The sequence below is a fragment of the Phyllosticta citribraziliensis genome, assembly GCF_038025025.1.
Source record: "Phyllosticta citribraziliensis strain CPC 17464 chromosome Unknown J3D65scaffold_12, whole genome shotgun sequence".
Taxonomy (NCBI): domain Eukaryota; kingdom Fungi; phylum Ascomycota; class Dothideomycetes; order Botryosphaeriales; family Phyllostictaceae; genus Phyllosticta; species Phyllosticta citribraziliensis.
The window spans coordinates 275,513-292,298 of record NW_027117349.1 but is presented as its reverse complement, the minus strand read 5'-3'; the positions used below and the strand labels follow the sequence as shown (position 1 = coordinate 292,298).

At 58.0% G+C, this 16,786-nt stretch overlaps 3 protein-coding genes across 3 annotated transcripts; all 3 read right to left on the bottom strand.

The window, feature by feature from the left end:
• Positions 1–2,070: 2,070 nt before the first annotated feature.
• On the bottom strand, positions 2,071–3,597 carry J3D65DRAFT_112267 (uncharacterized protein). The gene has a single exon (XM_066793736.1). It carries the CDS (start codon positions 3,490–3,492, stop codon positions 2,398–2,400), a length of 1,095 nt encoding a protein of 364 aa, XP_066651192.1. The 5' UTR covers positions 3,493–3,597; the 3' UTR covers positions 2,071–2,397.
• Positions 3,598–3,663: 66 nt separating this feature from the next.
• J3D65DRAFT_637400 (uncharacterized protein) lies at positions 3,664–3,976 on the bottom strand (the record flags this gene model as incomplete). The annotated part of the gene is made up of 1 exon (XM_066801499.1): positions 3,664–3,976. The coding sequence occupies exon 1, from the start codon at positions 3,885–3,887 to the stop codon at positions 3,666–3,668; it is 222 nt and encodes a 73-aa protein (XP_066651191.1). The 5' UTR covers positions 3,888–3,976.
• Positions 3,977–6,098: 2,122 nt separating this feature from the next.
• On the bottom strand, positions 6,099–7,899 carry J3D65DRAFT_560033 (uncharacterized protein; the record flags this gene model as incomplete). Its single annotated transcript, XM_066797444.1, has 4 exons — positions 6,099–6,716; positions 6,769–6,987; positions 7,100–7,225; positions 7,279–7,899. The coding sequence occupies 4 exons, from the start codon at positions 7,897–7,899 to the stop codon at positions 6,099–6,101; spliced, it is 1,584 nt and encodes a 527-aa protein (XP_066651190.1).
• Between the last annotated feature and the right edge of the window lie 8,887 nt (positions 7,900–16,786).

Here is a 16,786-nt window from a genome sequence, read left to right as displayed (position 1 = left end):
ACCGAGACTGAGACTCGGCGTGAGTCTGGGTCTGGCTAGGGTCTGCGATGACGGACGTGGAAGCATGAACGCAGGGAGCGAGCGGGAGGGATCGAGAGTGCAGGAGAAGGCCTCAAGTGTCATCATCCCCCCCTTTCCCTTCCACGACACATGCGATTCAGCTTTTGCCATGGACGAGGAGAGGAGGGCTCCGTGGGGTGCGCTCAGCTGGTGCTGGTGGCGGAGGCGGCGACGAAGAAGACGACAAAAGCGTAAATGAGAGAGAGAGAGAGAGAGAGAGAGAGAGGGATTGAGTCAATATTGTGGGATTCAGCTCTCGCACTGTCTGTACATGCCACGAGGTGCAATGCAGGGGTCGAGGCAAGCGGGATGGACCGTCGATGAATAGGGACGACGGCATGAGAATAGAATGGATGAGACGGGCGGTGGTGCGTCTACAGTGTCGCGCAGGCGTGGGAAAGGGGCAGGCCGGGCTTTGAGGTGAGGGGCGCGGGAGAGGAAAGAGGATGCCACACTCATCACACTCGGGGCAGGCCCTCCAGATCCGGCGGCAGGAAATCTACCGACACCCACACCTACACCACCCAGCAGACGCGCAAGGCTGCTCGCCCGTTGGGAGGGCCTAGGTACGCATCCAAAACGCCAACGTGGGGCCCACGTGGTTGAATCACTGGCTGGAAGGCTAGCTGTGGCCAGCTTGTCGAGGCCTGTCAGTCAGTCTCTGTCAATCAGGGCTTTCATTTCAGCACCGTCTGAGACTGATTGGGGCGTGGGAGGGCGAGATGAGAGACTTGATTGTTGGGAGCGGAGTGGAGTGCATCATTGGATGAGGAGGGTGGCGGGCTACAGAAGAAGGTTTTGGAGGGAGGCATGGTTGAAGGGTTGGAGCTCTGGAGGGTTGAAGTCGGAAGCCCTGCTTTTCTGCCGGGAAGAGAGACGTTGACTGTGAGAGGAGGAGGAGGAGGAGGAGGAAGGGGGCGAATGGAAGTGGGAGGGAGATTGTGATAGGAGTGGACGTGGTTTGTTGCCTGCCATCTATCTGTCCATTCATTCGACCGTCTTGAGCACCTACATGTATGTGGGTAAGTACCCGACTGCACGCTCAAGTCAAACAACAGACCTCCACTCCACACGACCGCCGCAAACCCCCATCCCATCCCATCCCATCCCATCCCATCCCATCCCATCCCATTCTTGATCCAGCGCAAAAGTGAGGCGAGTCTGGCCAAGTCGGCGCAAAAGTCCAGCGCAGTTCTATTCAGCCTTGCGCTAGTCAGTCTCGTTGTCGTTGCGCATCACGCCCTCCTTACGCGTCTGTCTCTCACGTTGTCCTCCCTAGTACTGTTGCCGCTGCCGCCGCCGCTGTTGTGCGCCATAGGGCTGCTTATAGGTGGCGTGCTTTTTGGGCAGCAGCGATCCATCGTCCATCATTGACCAGTGATTGATCGGTTACTAGTGCCGTTCTTTTCTTGGTATCGCCGTCGACCTTTGCCGTTGCGCTCGTCGAGGTGACTCTTCCGCTTGTTCGATAGCTTCGCTGGGAGAAGGGCGACGCGGAGAAGAATTCGATAATGCGGAGCACAACGGTCCGGACAGCGACCGTTGGCCCCGTCGCGTGCTTCGTCGTCATTCTGTCTACATGTAGCTTTGTCGTTGCATGCTGTGCTCGAGCCAGCCTTCTCAGACATCCACCCTCTTAGGACCTATCGCAGCGACGGCCAAAACGCAGTGCGATGCGTCGCTCACAGTGACAGACAGTTGTCTGTCCGCCATTGCATGCGTGCGCTGTGTCCGCTGCTCAGAGACATGTCGCGATCCGGGGTCGTTTCACGCTGAAAATCTGGGCCGGTAGTGGGTGGCGTGAGGGCGAGGTGTTTGCTTGCTAAATTCTGTCATTGGTGTATTGATTCTGGGCGCTATAAGCTGGCTGAGAAGACGAAGAAGCTGGTGTAGGATCTCTGGAGATGGAGAAGGACACGCTGCTCGTGCTACTGTTTAGAGATCAGTGAGAAGGAGAGAAGCTTTCATGAAAGGTCAGCGCACATCTTTGGTCCGTTTGTCAGCCGCAATCTTGGGTAGGGATAGAGGTAAGCAGTCACGGTAGGGACAGTGAGCAGTCAAGACATCAGACTAAGGGCCAGAGGAACATCGACCTTGGTACAAACACAACCCGTCGTACAGATACTGCCAGGCGGACGGCTCCAGCAAAAAGGTCGCGCTAGAGTCGAGCGCGCTAGCCCAACAGACGCAGGGCAAACGGCAATCTAGCAAGCCAGAAATCAAGCAGGCAAGCAGGTCCCCGTGCCAGCAACGGGCCCTGAGAGTGGAGGAGGCCTGGGAGGGAAAAGCAACGACAACGCAGGGCGAGTTTCGGTTTGGTGCCACGCCAAAGACCCCTTAGCTAGCGGTCTTGAATTGAGTTGCAAGAGAGTATGGCAAGATAAGACCGCATGGTGCTTGTCTACCCCACGGTCGCAACGCTTTGTCTGATCTTTTCGATCCAGCTTTACTGTGACAGTCTCCTCGTTCCTGCCTATCGCGTCTGTGGGGTGTCGATGCCGATGCCCAACGGACGGCTACCTGCGACGGGCAATGCTGTGGTGAGAGTGGGGACATCACATCAGGCTGTGTAGTCCTCTTCATCCTCGACCACACTGGCAAGGGAGAGAAGAAGGGAGGGAGGGAGCAAGCGCACACACTTCCAATCCCAACGGCAAACCCGAGCAAGCAAGCAAGCTCAGTGGCCAAGCTCAACGCTGCTCTGCGCTGCTCTCTTGCTAGCTGGGTAGCCCCCATGCCCGGCTCAGCCCAGCCCAGCCCAGCACCAGCAGAGTGCGGTGCAGTGCAGCACAGCGCAACGCAACGCGACGCAGGCAGGCCGCCCGGGAATGCCCCAGCCCAGCCCTCTTCACCGGCGACCATCCACACTGGCAGCGTGTCCAGCTCATCCATCCCACCATCCGCGCCCCGCCTGGCTGTCTGTCTCCGTACATGTCCATCGTCGCGGCCTGTCCGTATATCGTACCTAGGAGGCAGGGCACCCATTGCGTCTACAGGCAGACCTGCATCTACCGACCGGCCAGGCGACCTTGTGCCCCTGTAGGCTGGCTGTCCCATTCGCCCTTCGTCACATTGCCGCCAGCCGTCTGGACCCGTTTGGATGGATAGACTAGGCAGCGCCATGGACGCCGCGAGAAGAGCGCACCTGCTAACCCCCCGGTCGCCGGCCAATGGGGCTTCTCTCCTGATGTCGCATGCCTGGGTCTGGCCTGGTGGACGGGGCGGAGGAGATGCAGAGTGAGAGAGAGCGAGAGCATGAAGGATTGCGGATTGTTTCAGGTCATACAGCCTACATGCATGCATGAATGCATGCGTGTGGGTATGCAGGCAGGCAGGCAGACGGGCAGACGGGCAGCAAGCAGGTGGGCAAGCAGGCAAGCAGGCAAGCGTGAGTGAGTGAGGTGTGCGTGCAGTGCTATGCAGCGTATCCATGCGGATAGCCAAGAGGCCGAGCAGTCCGGGGGGAGACAACGAGAGAGGGAGAAAGATGGGGGTGCGCGTGAGACCAAGACAGGCAGAGAGCAAAGTTGCGCGGAGTTGTTGTCGTGGTCATGGTTCAATGTTTCATCTTCCACTGACTTGTCTGACCCGCCGTTCTGGATAGCCTAGGCAAGTAGGCAGGCAGGCAGGCAAGGCAGTAAAATGAAACCACCACGCCAAAAAGCCACACACCATCGACAACGACAACCGCGCTGCCGAATCCGTACAGGTGGACAGACTGAACTTCCCGTCCCTGCCGGAGCCATCATTTCCTCGGACGCTCCCGGCTGGGCCAGAGCCAATGGGCCTGAGATGAGATGCGCCAAAGAGTAAAATAAAAATCCCATGCCAACGACGCGCCAACCGACTGCGTCGACGCTGGTGTAGGGCAGGCCAAGGCAGGAAACACCCGCGTCCCATCCATAGCCTGGCCTGGTCTGGTGCAGCCTGGCCGAGCCGATAGGGCTCGACTTATCCGCCGTCGGCGCGGCGCGCGGGGGCTTGATGATGCTGCGTGTCGCAGGTTGGCAGTGGACGAGCCAGTAGCGGCGACAACTGGCAACGAGCGAGCAGAAATTTTCCGCACAGCTCAACAGAATGAAAAAGGGTCTCCGGCATAGGCGGGTCTGGCCGTTACCATTGGCCGGGCATGACGGGGCGGATTGGCGGCGTGGAGAGGAGTGATGAGGTGGTTGTGTGGGGGAACGGGGGTGACTGTGGTAGCGTGACGAAGGGGGCAAGGGGGTGTTTGGCAGGGGATCCTAGAGTTGCTCTGCGCTGGAGTGGCTGGTGACATGGTGCGAGCAATGGGAGTTTTCCTTTCGTACTCGTTTTTCTGCTCGTCTTGCTTCAAGGACTCGCTGAGTAGGTGGAGCAGTCTGATGGTGGAGTGATGATGATGATGATGGGAGAGATAGATGGGCATGGAAAGCAGAGAGGTCGTCGGCAGCGGTCATGGTGGCGCGCGGGAAGGCGGGCGGGCGGGGCGGCAGACACCGACAGACAGACGGACTGCCGTTTCCTGTCTCCATGGATGGCCGTGGTCGTCGACCCAACGTCGGAGAAGCGGTCTGCTCGACGCCAACGTGCCGTGCGCAAGTGGGCAAAGAGTCAGTCAGTCAGTCAGTCCGTATGCGATACGCTGGATGGGCGGCGATCGGACAGGACAGTACGCGTCTTGATTCAGAGACGACGCTCGTTGGCCGCCGTCGGCCGGCGCGTATCCATCTGGTCGGTACCGCGCGCCGTATGGACGTACGTTGGACTGGGCGACTGCGCTGTGCTGAGCAGTGGTGGACAGAGGGTGGTAAGATTAAGCTGGTTATTCGTTTTTCGATTCATGTGCTTGTTGCACCTGCGTGGGTCGTGTGTATGTAGTGTAGGTAGGTGGGAAGGTAGGCAGGTAGGTACGTTTGCGCGCGCTTCTGAAGCGCTGAGACAGAGGCTGCACGTGGCCGCTTCGAGAGCGCCGGGCCATGACATGTGGGATCCGGGGATGGCTGAAAGGCTCCGATGCGATGCGAGATGGACCAGATCGCGTCTTGCAGTGCAGTGCAGTGCAGGCTGAAAGTTTGAAGCAAAAAGTGACAGACGAGCGAGCCATGATGCCATTAGTGCCCCAAGCGAGCCCCATCGAGCCAATCAGAGGCCCGCTCTTTCTGGAGCTCGACTCCTCCATGCGACCAGTCTCATTGCTGCCAACATCGTGCAAACGAAATCTCTGCCTCGACCGGTGCCTCCTCCGCCCATCGACAACTCGTCTTTGGCCTCTCCGCCACCTCGGGCTTCCATCGGTGCTTGCGAAATTTCATCACTGACCACTCACTCCAAGACATGGTCAACAGCATGAAACAGGACCAGCATACGCGAGCAGAAGCAGCAATCAATGACAGACGCAATCATGGGGCCTGGGGCTGGTACGTGTTGGGCGCTGTGAGGGCCAAGTGATACAATTCTATATACATCTCGTAAGGGGGATGCTTGACAGCAGCCGAAGAGGACGAGCAGAAAGGGCGCAGAATGGAATCCACCAGGCTTCTAGATGCGAGCATGGGAATGTCTCGATCTCCAATCTTCGTAGCGCTCCACTTGCTTGTGTCACCACTGCCAGATCGATGAAGGAACCAGTCCGAAAAAGAAACGATACCAGGAACAAAGGGTGGTGACAATGTACAACAGTAGGAGCCTTTGGAAATCCGCATAGTATAGACAGTGACGACAGCCGTGGCCGAAAATAACAAATGAGAATACAAGGAAATGGTAATGGACAAAAGAAAATATCAACAATGACACCAGTTCGCCCCTCTACCCATTAGCCCAGCCAGGGGTCTGTTTGACCCACCGGAAACACCGGTACATCGCCCGTCTCGATAAAGAATGCAAACAAGACCCGGCGAAGATCACAGATCCCAGCTCGAGTCCGCTGCCGCGCTGCAGCTTTGCCGCGCAGTCGCGTACAGGCCTCAAACCTCGTCCCCATGTGCTCGACATTACCATGTCTTCGTGCTTTTCAAGGTCTCATCTAATCAGAGAGGCCATGTGTCATGAATCAAATATCCTCAGTACATTGCGCTGCCGTATCCTGGATACGACGTCGCTTGCGGTTGCTGGTAATGCGCTGCCGGTGGGTGGATCGGCTGCCGCAATTGATGAGGCTGCGGCTGGGGCAGGCTGTAGGACGCTGGTCCGCCTCCATATCCGTAATGTTGTTGGCTGTGGTGTTGGTGTTGGGGTTGGTGTTGGTGGTGGTGGTGCATCTCCGAGTCGACGCTTGACAGAGATGGACTGCGACTTCCCACACTGCGACTGTAGTGCGCTGCGCTCATGGCGTGACTGGCTGCTGTGCCGCTGCTGGCATACGAGCCGTGCGAGCTGGTCGTCGACACTGAACTGTAAGGGCTGTGCATGCCGACACTCGTCGGGATGTACGGACCCGGTGTCATGGCCGAAGTCACTGGGGGACCAGACGACGGCGACGAGGATGGGGCATGAATCGAAGGATTGACGCGAATGTCCTTGCCCCGGCCCTTGATGCCCTTGTTGGAGTTTTTGTAAACTTCCGAAAAGTACTCCCACAGCTCCTTGTCTTCGACAGAGGCGAAGTCGTTTTCCCCAAACGAGGCGAACTTGGACGTGAGGATCTTGATCTCATTTGCGTGAAACTTATTCTGGTGAGACTGTCCAGTCGTTAGCTACACTTGTTGCTGTCGAGCGATGATGGCTGCATACCTTGAGGTTTCCAAGTTGCGAAAATTGCTTTCCGCAGCGTTCAAGCTTGCAGATGAACGGCTTGGTGCGAGAGTGAGTGTTCATGTGTTGACGGACGTTGCCACGTTGGGCGAACAATTTGCCACATGTGGTACACGAGTAGGGTTTTTCGCCAGTGTGGCGACGTTCATGAGTCTGTCCAGTGTTAGCATTGAGAGAAGTTTGATTGTTTCCAGGATGCTTGCCTTGAGGTTTCCCATTTGAGAGAATCTTCTTCCACAACCGGGCGTGCCGCAGACCTGTCGCATTCAGTCAGCAGTAGTACAGGGCAAGGCTGGGGAAATGAGCTTACAAATGGCTTCTCTCCCGAGTGCTTTCGGATGTGAATTTCGAGATGGGTCTTTTGCGCAAAGCTCATATCGCAGTCGGGTCTGTCGCAACGATACTTTTTGGGCTTTTGGCACGTCTTTACCTGGGGCTACACGGAGAAATCAGAAAGGGTGATGCATCGTTCAAGGTGTCTCAACTCACGTCCACGGGCGCCACCCTTTTCGGCTTTTCTGGCTGGTGCTTTGCCTGGATGGCCCTCATAAGATTGTCGACATCGGTGTGAAAGGTGACACCAGTGCCGTTCTCCGAGTCCCCGGAGCGAGGGGGCTTCCTGTCGTCTGACAAGCTGAGCTCTCCCAGTTGCTGGTAGGGCTCCACTGGGGAAGGTAGCTCAGTCTTGCAGAAGGGCCTGCTCGAGTAGCCGGATTGCGGCATTGCCGAAGGCAGCACGGAGCCAGAGAGGTAGGATGACGACGAGGCAGTGACTGGCGGGTAGCTCGAGCCAAAGCTACTCTGGAAGTTGAAGGATGTGGTCTCGAGCGGCTCGTAGGCATACGAGGTCGAGTAGGAGGACATGGTGGTGGTTGGCGCAGAAGTGTTGTTGTTGTTATTGTTGTTGTTGTTGTTGCTGTTGATGTAGGGCATCGAGTGGTCGTAGTTGTTGGCCTGGTACGGCTGGGAGGTGGGCATGACGGCCATGCGCGCGGACGAAGTGTCGTAGGGAGCAGGTAAACCGGGAACGTTGATGGAGGCCATGTGGATGTTGTGATCGGGCCTTCGAGGCCATGATGCAGTGTGCTGGGGAGCCATGACTTCTGTCATTCTGAGAGGTTGTGAAAGACAAGATGATACCAGAGGCGTGTGGAGAGGAGATGCTGTGTGACTGATGGGGGGGGGGGGGGGGGGGGGGGGGGGGGTGGTTGAAACAAGGAAGCGAGACGAGCAGAGGCGGGTGTGTGCGAGTACAAGTACAAGACGGTTGGACAGGTGTCTTTGGGTTGTACGGAGGAGGGAGAGGCTGTGGCGGAGCTTAATCGAAGAGTTGATGGCGGTTGATGCGTGAGGACAGTTTATACACAAGATGGGCTCTGGACTGGCGGCAGGGATGGTCGAGGATGACGGAGCAAGAGGCCGGGGGGGACCAGAAGGTGGTGGTGGATGACCGGGGGGACGGGCACGGCCCTGGATCGGGGCGCATCTCGACTGATGAAAGTGGGCATAGGGTTTGCCGACAGGGTCAAGGGGCGCGGAGCTGGTCAATCGGACGGAGTGGGAGGGTGGTCAGTCAGGGTCCGGGCAATGAGTGTGGGTAGGTGGACGATGGGTCGCGAGGCGTGCTTATTGCAGCGCGCACAGAGGCTCGAGTGGCCGATGGCCATGGCATTACGAAGGCGACGTCTCAGCGTGCGTGGGAGGGCGGGCTTGGGTTGGATCTTGGAGATGAGAGATCTGCCTCGACTGCGTCTCTCTCTCTCTCTCTCTTTTTTTTTTTTTTCCTCCCATTTTTTCTTTCTTCCTCTCCACTCCCCCTTCGCTGCCTGGTCGCCCACGGCCGACTGACACAGCGCAGTGCGTGCGAGCCGTCCGGCGGCGGCCGGATTTGGCCCATCGGCTCGCGCGTGGGGTTTGGAGGGCGACGGGCGGGCTCTAGGGTTTGGCGGGCTGGAGGAGAAGCTGAGGTCGGGAGCAGGCATCGGCGACCCACTGGCATGGGCGAGCCACGATGGTGGAAAATGTAATGGTTTCTTTTGGGGGAGGGTGGTGTTCTGGGACGGGCGCATGTGGAGTGGTGTGTGGTGTGTGGTGTGCGGTCGAGATGGAAGAGGCGGGCCGTGTGGGAGGCGCCACGGACGCGGGCACTGGCCACATCAGCTGCACCGGGCAGCTCACCTCACCTGGGCTCACGATGCGAAGCGCAAAGACAAAGACATGGCTTACCGTGGGCGCGGGCGTCGCCACAGCGTACGGCAGACGCCCGTCGTCCAGGCACCGGGGCCTCATCATACCACTTGCTTCCGTTCTCACTGCACTTGGTTTTCCCACAGACGCACGGCAGCCACAGCCATTCCCGACACTCTGGGTCGATGGGATTGACCTGCAGCCACGCGACAGGCCTCATCCCAGCCCCCCAGCCCCCTGTCGATGACCCCCTGTCTGCCCACCTGCCTGTCCAGTACGCCCCCTGCCCACCACCACCTCTCGTCCTCGTCCTCGTCCTCCACAGCTTCATCTCGTCCTTCCGCTTCCGGCCATGTCCCCCATCATCTCATCTCCCCCTGCCTGCCCCCTCGCCCGATCGATGCACAATCCTTTCAAACCGTCGTCCCACAGTCTCGGGCCGCTCAGAGCCACAGTGTGAACAAAACCCTCTCTGCTCTGGGCGCGCCCTCCGCTCTCGCCCACGCCCACGCCATCGCTCATGCGCTCCCCGCCTGCTCTGGCTCCCTTCCGCTCCGAATCTGCCTGCTTGAAACACCAACGCGCCTTGCATCGCACACAACCCGACCGCTGGGCCTTCGTTGCGTCTTCGAGAGGTCTTGACGCAATCTGGGGTAGCTTTCCTGTTTCACTCGTCGTCCTGGCCAGATCCACCCACCCGACGACGCGCCGCTTCCCCGGCCCAACGCCCACCTATCGAACTGCCTCTGCCTCTACAACTGACCTGACCATCCGAGTAGGGACCTGCACTAGCTCCACCCGCAACACCAGCCCGCCCGCCCGCCCGACGCACACGCCTACTCCATCTACAAACAGACCCTGACATGATGAGCCACGCCAATATGACAGAATCTGCCCTCGTCCTCCAAATCGGTCGCTCACGATTCTGCGCCCGCCATCCATGCATCCTTGAGCAACCGTGGCGCCTCTCCCTCTCCCTCTGGAACCCCATCACGCCAGCCCGGCTGCCGTCATCCTGCCCCGGTTTCACCACGACCACGACGACCACCACACCCACCTCCACCACCATCACCGCCTGAAAGCCCAGCCTCACCGCAAATGCCCTGCCCTGCGCTGTAACCTGTGTCTCTCCCCATCTAGAAGCGCGGTTTGCTGCTACCCGCCCGGTTCACCCACAGGCCTCGCTGCTTGCTATCCTTCTCTGAATCTACTGATATTAACCTCGCTCCGTTTGGGAAGGCCCTCCGCGGCAGACTGCATGCCCTCCTGTTCTCGACATGTTGCCTCGAGCAGCACCGCAGCCCACCAGATTGATTGCGGAAGCCTAGAATAGCATGCGCGCCTGCTCGATCGCTCCACGTCCAAAAAGGCACCGGCCATCTCAGAGCCTTGCTTGGCCCTCACATCAGCTAGCCACAGCCCTTTGCACGTCATGCGAGCCGCGACATTTTTATTTTCTTCTTTTCTTCTCTCTTGGTTGTTTCTGTGGCGGCCCAATGTCCAAATCCAGCGACTTCTGGTCCGTGAGAGCAGACAATTGCACCAAATTCAGAGGCCATGTTGGTGGGCAGACGCCGAGCTCCGCGGCCCAGGACAGCTGATTGGCACAGGGCATTCGTGGGTGGATCGAAGAGCTTCTCCAGTCCTTTCGGCCCCGCAAGCATCGTCAGAGATGCAGCACGTGCCATTTCCTTTCTGAACATGTCTAACAGGGCTCTAGATTACCGCATACGGACCAGATTCGCACTCACGATGCTGGACCCAGGGCAGCGATGCCAAAGGAGCAAGAATCTCGGCGTGTCTCGGACCAGGGCTCACAACATGGCTACATACGGAGAGGAGGACGTGGACGTGCAAGAGAGAGGTGCCGTGACTTGGTTGGGGCCAGGGCAGGGCAGCGATTTGCGCCGGGTCAGGCCAGGGCGTTGTCCCGTCCACCCGCCCGCCGCTAGGTCCGGTCCGGTTTAGGTCGACGACAGGGCGCCACCGCAACGTCCCGCCCGTCGCTCGTCGCTCGTTGCTTGGCTGAATCACACACACCGGCCTCCTACTCCAACGACCTCACGCTGCATCATCCAGGTCTCGCCTTGCGAATTTCGTCATAGACACCACCAGCCCAGTGCAGGTAGCTCACTGCGCTTTGCATCCCGCGCCCTCGGGTCTCGACTGATGTCGGATATTGCCCTCCCTTCACGTCCGCCCTCTGCAAAGCCCTGAGAGTCTGAGATCCGTGTTTGCTTCGTTTTGATTTGTTGCGTTTCCATCGCGTCCCCGACCTGTGGTCCATCCGGTGCCCTTTTCTCGTCGCCTGCCCTACGGGTTCGGAGTCGATGCCCCTTCCAGGTCGGTTGCGCTCATCGCTCCCATCCCCCCCTGCATATGCACCTGCAATCCTTCTTGCCAAATTTGTCGCATCGTCCATCTCGCTCATGAGCCTCGCAGTCCCTTCATTCGACATTGTCGTAACCCGCCTCTTCTCAATGGCCACCAGGTCGCGTCGCAACCCCGGCAAGCCTCTCAGACCGGAAGCACGCTTCCTCTTCCCCCCGCCGCATCACCCGCAGCGCACGTGCCCCTGGGCCACGACCACAACGACCCTCGCATCGTCATTCCAACCACCATCGTCTGCAGATCGCATCTCAACGCACTTCGCCAGCATCTTCCCATCGTCGGAACCCTTCTCAATCAAAACCCCTGGTACCATCTAATCAAATCCACCCCCTCGAGCCTCCCCGTTGAACATCGGGATAATACTAGCCAAGACTCGACGTTGATTCTCGTCATGCTTTGGGGGAAATTCCCGACGCGTCTTTGTCATGGTCTGGACCAGGCTCTATCAGAAGCGTCTTGCCGACTGCTCGTCACGATGCCGCGCCGCAACCAAAGCACCGCCGCAGCGTTGCTAGATCGCCCCACATGGCCCAACGGCTGGTTCCGATCCGGATTTTCAACGTTCACGTTAACCCCGCCATCACTCTTGTCCCGCCCCGCCCCTCTTCGTCGGGACTGTCTTTTTGTTGTGTGCAAGCGCGCGCTGCAGCTGGTGTTGAATCCGGCGATGCTGGAAGATACTTGAAGAAAGACGTAAATGTCTTCAGGCAGATGGCCTTGACAACGACGAGGAATCGCACCTTTGTGCTACCTGCACTGTGGCTGAAATGTCCATGCTGCCACTACCATGAAAAATTTCTCGTTTGGCCGAGCCGGCGCAACTTGTGACGACAAACCCAAGAGACCGCGAACCTCGGCCACGCGCAAAGAAGCGCCGCAAACGGCATGTAAATCTACAACGCCACGTTTCCCCAGGGCGACGCGCCTGGATCGGGACAAGCAATGCGTCTGGACCATGGTTGGAATAGCCTCACAGCTTGACGACGCAGCCCGGTCGACTCGCGGCTATAGGCGAGCCGGCTCGTCGACGCGACGGCCCCACCTGGACCCTCACTTCTCAGCCCACGGGGCCGACTTCTCAGGCATCCATCCCGTCAATCACCCCCGTTGGAAATGACGGACAAAGACAGACCAAAATCGTCACTCTTGTCCGTCTTTTCTCGTCGTTTTTTAGTCAAGAACACCTTCGATCCGCGCGACTCCCCGAGCACCGCGATCAAACGTACAAATCGCGGGCCGGTCCTTCGCCTTGGACGTCAGTCCCTCCGCGTTTTTTCGCTGCGCCTTTGTCAGGACCCTCGCTACCCCATACCTCTTGCTGCATGGTGACCCTGATTTTCTCGTCTACTCTCGCCTATTAACCTTTCAGCTGGCGCTTTTGTGGCCCTTTTCGTCACGCTGTCGCTACCGTTCGCGATTGCACCGCTCATCGCCCATCGTGTCACATTTCTGACTTCGATGAAGGGTACTTGAGTAATCTGGTCAAGCCTCGACCAAGCCCAGGGACTGATTTGAGTTTTTGACTTTGCGCAATTCTCGGGCTGGCACTTTCCGCTGTCGGTTCTAGATTTCAACTCTGACACACGCGTTACTGCGGCAAATTGATGGCACAGCGGCAGCAGCCGTCAGCGAGCGGATCTTGCAACATGCCTCCCGGCCCTGGTCCCATCCGTTCAATTCCACCTCTCTGGGACCCCCCTTTCACAACAAAGTAACGCACAACAACGCCCAAAACAAGCATCATCTGCTATGGCCAAGCACCGGGTCTAAGAGCACCGTACACGCCCTGAGCCATGTCCCTTTTCGGTAGCCGTCTGGTTTCAGATTGATGAAACTTGAACGCCATGGGCCGGAACGGCGCGGGGCGGGACGGCGCGGCGGGACGAAACCCCCTCCCTCCCTGTTTCTTGAAGTGAGTGATTGAATTGCTGATAGCGGAATGGGCGGGAGACGGGGAAGAGAGGGAATGGTGCAGTGTTTGGTGTTGCCTGCCTCAACCGCAATGCACGGCTCTAAATCACACTATACCGTTGTACGGTCCGGCTATCAAAGGTCATGGCAGGGAGAAAGAGTACAGGTAAGTGGGTGGCAAATACACGGGGTTGTCTTACGCAAGACATGGCCACAGATTGTTCACTTGATTGCGAGAGAGAACCCGATGTTAGGAGACACTCGAGTGCTACTAGCGCTATTTCCGCATCTTTGCGTCCATCACACAGTACAGTCTACTCTGGAGTCACTTTGACCGATCCCATCTACGCTAGCCCCGGCCAAAGCAGCTCGCATTTTCTCCGCTCCAGGTGACTTGTTGGTTGTACAAACCTACCTCTTCTCTTTGCATCTCTTTCCCATACCATCCTCCCCACTTCCCTTTCCCTTTCTCTCTCTCCCTGCACTCGGTCCGTCCCTCCGTTTGTCCATCACACCCGCATCCACTTCCCCTACCCTACCCGGGCCGAGTGTGCAACCCAAGTGGCAACGGAACTGCAAGAGACGTCGGAACTCGGAGACTCTGGACCAGCAGGGAGGGGAGAGGAGGTGAAGCTATCACATTTGCGCGCTTTGTTGGTCTGGCTGTCTGTCTGTTCGACTTGTTACATTCGATCGAGCGGGTGGGTTTGGACTGTCTGTGTGCGTGCATGCGGGTGGGCGAGCGAGTGGCGAATCCAACCCAAACCGTCTATTCCATGACTCACTGACTCATTGGCTACCCATTGTGCTGCGCGAAGGGGGGGAAGAGGGAAAACACAGCTTGCGTGGAAGGCGAGAGAGGTGTGAGTCAGCGAGGCTACGACGAGAACCGCCTTCCCCCTCTCTTTCTGGTTCTCGGCGTCCCTCTTTGGGTCAACTGAGACTGCGTGGCGCTGCCGCCGCGTGGTGGCGACACTGGCACCTCACTTGGTCACTTGGAGGTGTATTGGCTTCAGCTATGAATGTTGGAGATGGGACGATGAATGCGTTGTTTGTGTTGCCATGTCTACCGCTCACTGTGAAGGTTGAGTGGCTACAGTGCATAATTCGACTGCATCGATGTGTCTTGTTTCTGTGTTTGCGGCGGTTTGTCTAACCGGATGACGCACAACACTCACTGCCCGTCAAACACTGAGCCTTTGCACATCCTTAGGTCGACGGCAGTTTGCACGCACGGCAAAATCCACATCACTATCATGATCATGGCTACGTAGGTCGGCAAGTGATTACTCCGTCCACCAAAGTCCTCAACCTCGCACCTCGGCCATACCAACACACCGCGGCGCCAAATGCGACAAGTCCTTCACCATGGCGGTAGCTGCCGGGCGGTCCTAAGACCACCTCTTACCTCCCGCATGCACATCATCGCGCAACATGTTCCCGGCAGGCACGAGGGATGGAGGGAGGGACGACGTGCAGGGCCAGCGGGCGGGGCGGAGCGGGGCCGCATGGAGACGCCCAAGCCGTTGAGACAGCACACACAAGATAGACAGCCAAACAGACGCGGAGATGGAGCTGATCACAAAGCATCGTCGGTGTAGCACACGCCTAGGCGCCCGGAGGAGAGACGGCGCGTCTGGAGCGGGCCAGAGGGAGAGCGCGCGCGCGCGCGCGGGGGAGCAAGACTGCTTTTAGTAAACGCGGCGAGTCTGGACCGGACCGCGGGTCTGTATGCGTCTGGACTTGATCGAGACCATCGGCGAATCGGGAAATTGAAGGGAAGGAAGGAAGGGAAGGAGGAGGAGAGCATGAAGACGAAGATCACGATCACGATGACGGGCGGAGCAGAAGGCCGGGTTACAAGATACGAGATACGAGAGGCCGGTGAGATGGGGGGAGGGGAGATCGCAACGCGCGCGCGCGGGAAGGAGCAAAAGGAGCAAGAAAGAAAAAAAAACTTGATCGATTCATGGGTATGGTTTTCCAGGGCGTTGAGTATAGTGGATAGAGATAGATGTAGACAGAGGGCAGCGGGCAATGGTGGCAGTGAAAATTTTAGGTATAGTGGAGAAGGGCAGGTAGTCAAGTTTGCGGGTGGAGAAAATAGAGGCTGTCAAGACTGAGGGTAGGAGAGAATGGGCAGGAAAGTAGGACTGAGGGTAGTAGAGAATGGGCAGGAAAGCAAGACTGAGGGTAGTAGAGAAGAGACAGGCATTCAAAGACTGAGGGTATTGGAGTAGACAAAGGCAACGAGAGAGAGAGATGATGAGATGGTGGAGAGGCAAGCAGACAAGGCAGCGGTGAGTGCGAGTGCTCGGTGAGATCTCGAGATCCGATTTTTCTTCTAGGCCCGCCAGCCGGCCGCCGCGAGGGAGTGATCGATCACATCCGCCGTTCCCCGTGTCAGGGAGGAACTACGAATAGACATGACTAGACCGCAGCCCAGGGGGCTCAGGCGCGGAGGTCAACACCAGATGGGCAGGATACAGATCTTTCGCAGAGGCCGTGGCTGGCGGGACGGGAGATGCGGCGCAATGTCCCAAAGCCACGCAGGAGGAGAGCGGGAAGAGTCCAGTACCGAGGTCGTGGAGGTTTCAGATGGACGGAAGGCGATGGGGGAAGACGGGAGGTGGAGTGGACGGAGATGTAGCGTTCTGCTTCTCCTTGGCGGCTAAGCTTTCCTCATCGATGCTCTGGAGGCGCGAACGGCGCGGATCTCCGACACGATCAGAGGCACGCGTAGCCGGTAGGGCGACGGGGAATCTCGAAGGCCGTTGGTCTTGGCCAAGAGGTCTTGGATAGAAGAGATGGGAGAGTACGTAAGTGTGGGGACGATGCTCCCAAAGAAAGGTTAGCTCTGTTTTCTTCTTCGAGTTTCGTCTCTCTCTAGAGGGCATAATAGAGGCTATTGTTTCAGCACCATGTCTGTCATTGGAAGGCAAATTGCCCGCGGCGGTTAGGGTACGTCGAATGCTTGCACTGTTGAGTACATCAGCTATGGTGTTGAGCTGGACAGAGTCTCGACTCACCTCTGATTCTGTCACATTTATCGTCGGCCACCGGTGAATCTACAAAGGGAAGCATCGCGCAAGCTCGACGGCAAAGACGGCCAATTGGCCCAGGTGCCGGCCGTTTGCATGCCCTCTCTGGCAGGCAAACTTTTGCTCGAGTCGCCATTTGCGGAAATCTGGAGACGGACTGACAAATTTTCATCCGAAAGGGTCGAGTCAGTGACGGTATGTTTGGACGATTTGGCGGGCTTCGACAGGCGCTGCGCAGTGCACTGGATTGGAGAGAGCAGGATCAACGACGTGTGGATCACTTTTGCGCGTGGACTATTGGATCCGGCATGGACTCTGATCACCGACAACGACACCACGCGGCGGCAGGTGGGTAGGGAGAAAGAATAAGGTGAGGTCAAGTTGTGGTTGTGGATGATGGCCCGGGGCAGACGTTGGCGGTAATCTCCGCCAGTGCGCGCTCGTCGGATCGTTCCGTTGGTTGTGTG

Coding starts and splice junctions, on each gene's coding strand:
- J3D65DRAFT_112267 (XM_066793736.1), bottom strand. CDS start 3,492: ATGGATACGCTGCATAGCACTGCACGCACACCTCACTCACTCACGCTT.